This window comes from Verticillium nonalfalfae, assembly GCF_003724135.2.
Source record: "Verticillium nonalfalfae strain VnAa140/NRRL 66861 chromosome Unknown scaffold_198, whole genome shotgun sequence".
NCBI lineage: Eukaryota > Fungi > Ascomycota > Sordariomycetes > Glomerellales > Plectosphaerellaceae > Verticillium > Verticillium nonalfalfae.
Genome location: NW_021167423.1, coordinates 31,805 through 40,071, shown reverse-complemented (window position 1 = coordinate 40,071; position 8,267 = coordinate 31,805). Strand labels below are relative to the sequence as shown.

The 8,267-nt window shown below is 58.2% G+C and overlaps 2 protein-coding genes across 2 annotated transcripts; both read left to right on the top strand.

Annotated features, from left to right (window-relative positions):
* Positions 1 to 931: 931 nt before the first annotated feature.
* Positions 932 to 2,614, top strand: ALG8 (glycosyl transferase; the record flags this gene model as incomplete). Its single annotated transcript, XM_028637593.1, has 4 exons — positions 932 to 1,008; positions 1,076 to 1,348; positions 1,400 to 1,893; positions 1,953 to 2,614. The coding sequence occupies 4 exons, from the start codon at positions 932 to 934 to the stop codon at positions 2,612 to 2,614; spliced, it is 1,506 nt and encodes a 501-aa protein (XP_028490650.1).
* A 1,827-nt stretch (positions 2,615 to 4,441) lies between these two features.
* On the top strand, positions 4,442 to 7,866 carry D7B24_003401 (uncharacterized protein; the record flags this gene model as incomplete). The annotated part of the gene is made up of 7 exons (XM_028637592.1): positions 4,442 to 4,444; positions 4,512 to 4,577; positions 4,634 to 4,692; positions 4,765 to 4,783; positions 4,855 to 4,920; positions 4,989 to 6,727; positions 6,777 to 7,866. The coding sequence occupies 7 exons, from the start codon at positions 4,442 to 4,444 to the stop codon at positions 7,864 to 7,866; spliced, it is 3,042 nt and encodes a 1,013-aa protein (XP_028490649.1).
* Between the last annotated feature and the right edge of the window lie 401 nt (positions 7,867 to 8,267).

The window sequence follows — 8,267 nt, the reverse complement described above, 5'->3', positions numbered from 1 at the left end:
GCCCATGGGGTGCGTGGTCCGCAGAGGGGGGGGGGGGGGGGGGGAGCGAGGAGCACACCTACGTTCCGGTGTAGCCCAGGCTGAGCTCATTGATCAGGTACTGAGCCTGCGTCAGGCTGGTGCCTAGGGCCATGGTGAGGGCCGCGCCCAGCGAGGCTTGAGAGATGCGCATCGTGAAAGGAGGAGGAGGAGGAGGAGGAGATTCGTGTCTTCGTGGTCTCGTGGCAGTCGATTTGTCCGGTGATCAAACACACGCCGGTGCCAATTGATCGTGAATTGGACCAAAGGAGGAAAAAAAAAAGATCGAAGGCAAAAGCAACAAGCCTGGAAGAGATTCTCTGCGAGGAACGGAGGGTCGAAGCCGCGCCAAGTCAGTCGGCCCTGCGGCTCGGCCTTGAGGACAGTTGGCAACCGGCAAAGCTGCGATGGGTACAACGAACAGAGCAGCCCAATGCGGTCAAGAACCAGAGACGGGGATATTCGAGTGATGATAGAGCTGGAGACGCCCCAGACGTACTGAGACTGGGTATTGGAGAGTCGGATCGAATTAAAGCGGGATGCTGGTTAAGCTTTGAATAGAGGGCCAATGGTCGGATTCTCCCAGCCATTTTCAGCTTCTCACCTGTGACAGCTTCAGGACACGGTTCCCTGCCTTTGTGGCTCATCCGCAGCATGCGCCACAGATGATCGGAAGTCGGGCCAGGGTCGGCCGATGGTGACGCACGGGCCACGATGCTCAGGGTCCAAGTCTAATTGACAGACAAGACAAAAACAGAAAGAGACAAGTGACGACAGGTGAGAGAAAGCACAGCTCCGTGACATTGTGCACGTCGTCGTCAACGCTGTGGCCCCAACCAGCTTCCTCTTTCTTCACGATCACTCTCGGCAATGCCAGCGCGATTGCACCGGTGAACGAACACCACGCATCACGATGGCCGACCACTTCCCGACCATCACGCAATGCGCCCTCGTCGCGGCCGCGTTCAAGGTGCTGCTCTTCCCAGCATAGTGGGTGCCCCTCCTTGTGCTTGCTGTCGCCAAAGCACACATGGCAGCTGACAATGCGGACGCACAGCAAATCGACCGACTTTGAGGTGCACCGCAATTGGCTAGCCATCACAGAGAGCCTGCCCATCTCGCAGTGGTACCTCGAGAAGACGTCAGAATGGACCCTCGACTACCCCCCCTTCTTCGCCTACTTCGAATGGGCCCTGTCGCAGGTCGCCAAGCTCGTCGATCCGTCCATGACCAAGCTGTACAACCTCGAGTATGACAGCTGGCAGACGATATACTTTCAGAGGTGGAGCGTCATCATTTCGGAGATTGTCCTCGTCTTTGCGCTGCACATGTGGGATGACCTCCCTCTTTGGTGCGAGCCAAGTCACTAATCGAGACGCAGGTTCATCGACTCGGCGAGCCCCTCGAACCGGCGCGCTACCCAGACGGCTGCCCTCTCGATTCTTCTGTCGCCCGGCCTGCTCATCATTGATCACATTCACTTCCAATACAATGGCTGCATGTACGGCATCCTCATCATCTCGCTCGTCCTGGCCCGCAGCAAATCGACCCTGCTCTCCAGCGGTCTCGTCTTTGCTGCGCTGCTGTGCATGAAGCACATTTACCTGTATCTGGCGCCTGCCTATTTCGTCTTCCTGCTGCGCGCCTACTGCTTGTCGCCTAGATCCATCTACACCATCAGGTTCTTCAACTGCGTCAAGCTTGGTGTTGGCATTGTCGCCATGTTCGGCGCCGCCTTCGGTCCCTTTGTCTACTTGCAGCAGATTCCCCAGCTGCTCAGCCGGCTGTTTCCTTTCTCACGTGGGCTGTGCCATGCCTACTGGGCCCCCAATATCTGGGCGCTCTACTCGTTTGCCGACAGGGTTCTCATCTATGGTATGACCCGGCTTGGTCCCCCCCCCCCCCTTCCACAAACGAATGCTGACCCTGTGCAGTCGCCCCTCGGCTGAAGCTTCCCGTCAACCTCGACGCAGTCAACAGTGTCACGCGAGGCCTCGTGGGCGATACGGCCTTTGCCGTGCTGCCTGAGATCAGCCCTAAGATCTGCTTCGGCCTGACACTCTTCTTCCAGGTGCTACCGCTCATCAGGCTCTTCGGCGCGCCGACGTGGGAGAACTTTGTCGGCGCCGTGACACTCTGTGGATATGCGTCCTTCCTCTTCGGCTGGCACGTCCACGAGAAGGCCGTCCTGCTCATCATCATCCCCTTCAGCCTCATTGCGCTGCAGGACCGTCGATACCTCGGCGCATTCCGCCCGCTTGCCGTCGCGGGCCATGTCTCTCTGTTCCCGTTGCTGTTCACGCCGGCCGAGTTTCCGATCAAGACGGTGTACACCATTTTCTGGCTGATCCTCTTCCTCATGGTGTTTGACCGACTGGCGCCGGCCTCGCGAAAGGCGAGGTTCTTCCTGCTCGATCGCTTCAGCACGCTGTATATTGCCGTCAGCATCCCGCTGATTGTGTACTGCTCGCTTGTGCACCAAGTCGTGTTCGGCAAGCGCTACGAGTTCCTACCACTGATGTTCACAAGTTCGTACTGCGCGATAGGAGTCGTCGGTAGCTGGGTGGGCTTCATGGTCGTGTACTTTGCATCCTGAAGGTCGAAGACAGAGGACATGAGAAGCCTGATGAAGCATGCTCTAAGATGCGACTACAATAGAGATCAAGTTCCGAGACGCCAGCATGCCACGGCAGACAGTGACGTGAATCAGGCTCTTAGAGGAGGAGCTCTGTCACCCAATTGAGTGGGTTGAGGTTGGTGCTGACTCAGGAGACAGCCAATCAAAGTTGTGTGACCCACGTGTGATGCAAGGCTGAAAGCCACAGCAGCGGGTAGAATTTCTGACCCTAACGATTTCGGGACTGGGGTGGGTCACCGGGGGGGGGGGTTTCTATTGTGGACCGCGACGGATGGCTGCGCGCGAGCACGCGTTGCTTGTTGGGTCCAATTCGTTTGACCGGTCTTTGGCAACCACAGACGGGCGGCAGACAGCATCCGACTGAAAGATGGACAGGACATCGATGCACAGAATAGGGGGATGTGATGCGATAAGAACCAATTTCAGAAAACCTACGGCAAGGTCCGCATGGACAGGATGACGTCTGGGGATGGTCAAAGGTTCAGAGACAAGGGCATGATATTGAATGCGACGCGGGATGCAGCAAGGTCTATGACCAATCGAGCTTCTATATACATTGTTCAGCCTTGAAAGAATAGAGGAAACGAATGAGAAGTCTTTTTGCCAAGGTGGTGGGCTGGAGCAGCCGGATGACGCAGGGCGGTTGCTGGAGGCCTTTTCAAATGTCGAGGAGGCGATTGACAGATTTTAGGCTACCCTTTCGATGGTTCGAGCACGTGCATCGAATCGACGCTCATTTGACCATCTCGTCTACAAAAATCTTCATTTGACGTGTATTCGATTTCGGCGGTCGACAGGGTCATTTTAAGCCTATATACTGTGGCCCATGTCCCATGAGCGAAAAGGTGGTTGTCACGGCAGAGATGGCCGGGTGGATAGGTGGTTTGGAGGAGGAGCGCGACGTGAATCCGAACCGAACCGCACCGCACCACACCACACCACGGGGGCTGCCGGACGGGGGTCCCGACCAGCGCAGCGGCCGCCAATAGGACCTCGCGGACGGCGGTTAAGCGAGGCGCCTCCCCACTATCCACCGTGGGTCCAGGTACCGAAGTCACTGTCCCCTTCTAAAGTGCACCCGTACGGGGCCCTTCAGCGGTCGACAGCAGGCGATCGTGGGGGCCGTGGATCGTGAGGTACCTCGGGGTACTTGTGTCAGGGACCAAATGGACGACACGGCCGACCTCCCCCCCCCCCCCCCCCCCCCCACCCGTCTCGTCTCGGTGCAGCAGCTGCTGGCGCTGGGTCGCTGCGCTGGGTGGAAGGGTGGAAGGGTGTATGGGTGTGTGCAGGCCTCCTCCTCTGCCCTTCTCCTCCTCTCCCACTCGGACTTGTTTTTTTTCCTCCTCCTCCTACCTCGTTTCCTCGTCACCACCAGCTTCAACCTCACGACACGTCAGCGGCGGCCATTCACCCACCACCGCGATCCCCGCCGCTCATCGAACCTAGCGGATCATCCCCCCCGGCGTCTCTCGCGACCCTCCGACTCGACCGCCGGATCGCGTCTCCCACCGAAGCCTCGCGTGTAAGTCGCTACCACGACAGATCCGCACACCGGCACCAGCATCCACGACGCGACTCCGCCACCCACAATCGACGCTCCCTCGACGACCGGTTCGCGCGACAGCACAACCACGGCACCAAACAACGGCATTTTGCTTTCTTGGCCATAGTAAGCTCCTGCAGACGAGAGCAGGCTACTTTTCAGCCTTGCATCACGGCATCCCGGTCCACCCTGCCAACCCTCGGACCAGACGATGCAATTGTAGCAAAGCCGCAGCCACCATGGTATACTCCGACCAACAACTACAACGAACTCATCTGGATCCGGATGTCGCTGACATGCAGCTCCTAGGTTCTTTTCAAGCGAAAGCCTGTTCGCTTTTTACCTCCAGCCGACATCAAGGACGACAATGCAGAGGTTCGCAACTAACCGCCCACCCCTCAAGCGCCGACGCTAACCAAGCTTTCTTCTAGGTTTGGCACATTCCTCAAACGGGAGAAGTCTTTGGTCAATATGAAGACTACTTGGCCAGGTAGGCCGAATTCCTTCCCAGCTTTCCCCCAACCCTCATCATGTCAATGAGCCATCCGCTGACAGCTCGTAGGATGGATTTCTACAAGCAGGTAAGAGCGAACCTGGTCGAGTGGGGCAACTACTGTCGCGACACCCATACTCACCCAAGTTCTGTGTTTAGCGACGTTTCAACTGCCAGATCAGCGGACATTCGGGGTTGACCTTCTTCGAAGCTCTGAAGAGCGAGGTACGCATTCGTTCTCCTCCCGACCCTACTCTGACATGGCGTTCCTGACCACTTCTCTCTCCCCCCAGACCGCCGGCGCCGAGGAAGTAGAGCAAGCTTTCCCCGAAGCCCTCAAGGGCCCCGTCCTCCGCCGCGTCCAGTTCCAAACCGTCTCCCGCATCGATACACTCGTCGACATGGTCTTTGAGGACTTCCGCTCCGACTACTACCCCGGCGAGGCCGTGACCGTCAAGCTCACCAACGGCGAGAGGTTACAAGGAAGCGTTCGCGAGAAGACGCGCTTCGGCCACAAGGTCCTTCCCGACGGCACCATCAAGCCGCCAAGCACAAAATACTTTGTCAGCATCGACGACCGCGAGGATGCCGAGGCCGTCGTCGACGACAGTCACATATTCCGCGATCGCAAGATCTTCACCAAGGCTGTTCTGCGGTCTTTCATCAAGCGGACCGTCACGCGCGAGGCCTGGAATGGCGCTCCTTGGCTCGTGAACCACGACTACGCCCAGGAATACCACATCGACACGCGCATTCCTGCGCATCTGCTCTACGACAACAAGCTCCTCGAGAGGAAGATGCACCAGGCGCAGAAGCGCGCCTCTCTGCCCCACGACCAAAATGGCGCCAACGCCAATGGATCTTCACCCTCGGGACCTGCCCGTCTGCCAGAGCTCAAGCCCATGCCCAAGACGCAAAAGGGCAAGCTGCAACACCCACACCAAAACCACTCTGGACATTACCTCAACGACCCGAAACGACCTGCTCCCGAGGCGGGCGTCTTTCACGCGCACTCATCTGGCAACCCCTTTCAGCTCCCGAACTTTCGCCAAAACGACGCCTTGCCGCATCACATGGCAGCCCCCCTACCGCCACCACCTCCACCGCCACCAAAGTATCCCATTGAAGATCTCGCGCTCGAGCCGCGCGACGACAAAATCAGGCCGCCCATCAAGTTCATGTGCAAAGACCCGCCGAGCGAGTCAGTTCCAACAGCAAACGGCAGCGACGAATCTCCCAAGGACTACCGAGACCGAATCTCCATGTCGTCGGTCGGACCCCTGCTGGAAACGTGGGACACGCTCAACGTGTACTGTGAGATCTTCAAGCTCGACTCCTTCACCTTTGATGATTTCGTCGAAGCCATGTGCGTCGCATCCGAAGAGACGACCGTTCAACTGTTTGAAGAGATCCACTGCTCCGTCCTCAAGATGCTTGTGTCTTCCGAGGCCGATGGTGGCAAGGTCAACGTGCCGCTGCCTGAGCTGGAGGACGAGGATGACGAAGAGGAGGAAGACGAGGAAGAAGAGGCAAGGTCGCCCACCCCCGAAGCGGAGAGGCCGCCGGCACGCGCCACCCGGAGCAGCTTGGCCAAGGCCGAGGCCGAACGACTGGCTGCCGAGCTCAAGGCTGCCGAGGCTGAGGCAGCAGAACCAGAGGTCAAACACCGCGCCGAAGATCTCTTGGAGGAGTACGAGTGGATCGAGCACCTGCGAAAGCGCGACTTCAAAGACGGCGGCTGGGAGATGATCATGGTCGGCCTTTTGCACCAACTGTCCAAGGAACCGCGGTTGGAGAAGTCGTGTGAGGAGTTGCTTGAGCAGCTTGTCCCCCGATCCGTGGACCCGACACAAGAAACGGTTCTTCAAGCCTATGCGAACCTCGACGTCAATCACCGGGTTCAAGCCTTGCAGATTATCTGCATGCTCACGATGCGCACAAAGGCCATTCGCGCGTACATGGAGGACTGCAGCGAGACGATGACGGGTTACCGGAAGGAGAAAATTGAATGGCAGAGGCAGAGGAAACAAGCGTGAGTACCATGGCCGTGACAGCCAGAGATTCGTACTGACCGGAGACAGTGTCGAGGAGCTGAAGGTGCTGAACGACCAACGAAAGGCTCTTCTGCCCGAGGAGACGCCGCAGGACCCTGCCAAGGCGGAGGAGGATGCAAAAGCTGCTACGACTGATGTGGACTCTCCGGCAAAGGCTGGCACTCCCACCAAGGAGGGAGACGGCTCCGACTCAGAAGAAGATGCGCAGACGCGCAAGAACGGACGCCGACCGAATGACCGCACCCTCGAGCGCCAGCGGAAACGCAAAGAAGAGAAAGAGCGGAAGGAGAAGGCTGCCGAAGCTGCCAAGGTGCCGAAGCAGTCGAAGCAGCTGATCAAAAACACCAAGGACATTCAAAAGAAGGAGGAGTTCATCAAGAAGTGCGAGGACGAGGTTGCTATTCTCGACAACGATCTTCGAGAAGCGGATTGCCCGCGCACGCGTGTGTTGGGTCGCGATCGATTCTGGAACCGATACTACTGGTTCGAGCGGAATGGCATGCCCTACGGTGGACTGCCCGACAGCTCGACGGCCTCGGCCGACTATGCCAACGCATGCATATGGGTGCAGGGACCGGATGACCTCGAGCGCGAGGGCTACATTGACCTCAGCAAGGAACATCAGGACGAGTACAAGGCCAAGCACGACATGACGGTGCCCGAGCGCAAGAAGATGGAGGAAGGCGCGATGAGCGTGTTCAATGCCGGCCAATGGGGCTATTACGATGACCCCGAGGCCGTCGACAACCTCATCCGCTGGCTGGACCCGCGCGGCTACAACGAGTTGAAGCTGCGCAAGGAGATTCTCAGCTTCAAGGACAAAATCGCCAAACACATGGAGAACCGCAAAGAGTATCTCGCACCCGCGGAGAAGGAGGAGGATGAATCCAAGGAGCCGAAGCGCGGCGTCGCCACACGCACGAGGCAGCAACAAACCCCTGAACCCACCAACTACAGGTGCCTCGCGTGGGAGAACACGGTCGCCATGGAGGAGCTGGGGCACTTGCACTCGGAGCCGCCCCCGCCGCCGCGGAACAAGAAGCAGGTAAAGAAAAGGCAGGCTGTCGATCCCACGCCGGAACCGCCATCGGCTCCCAAGACGAGGCGGAAGAAGTGAGGAGCCTGGGCCGGATGAATGTGTAATATAAGAGGTAGAGAGGGGGAAAACAATCTGCCACCCTTCTGACGTACAAAGCAGATGGGCTAGCGACTTTGCATGTATGGGCATTGGCGATATGGTGTTTTTTGTGGACAACGGATGGGGGGGGAGGGGGGGGGAGCACCAATACGACTCTGTCTACGGACAAGAGGGGCCGTCTCGGTTTTGCAAGGACGCAGGGAGGGAGCGAAGGCGGACGGCAGCGTTTGATTGAGAATCGCGTAGACTTTGCATCGAAAGCGTTTGTCTCGCCATTTCCCGCAGGTTGTGCCATGTTTTTTGTGCCCCATTAGTTGGCCAAGTCCTCGATGCTAGCTATTTGAGCACGACTCTAGCTCAACTCTGCCCTTCATCAGTGA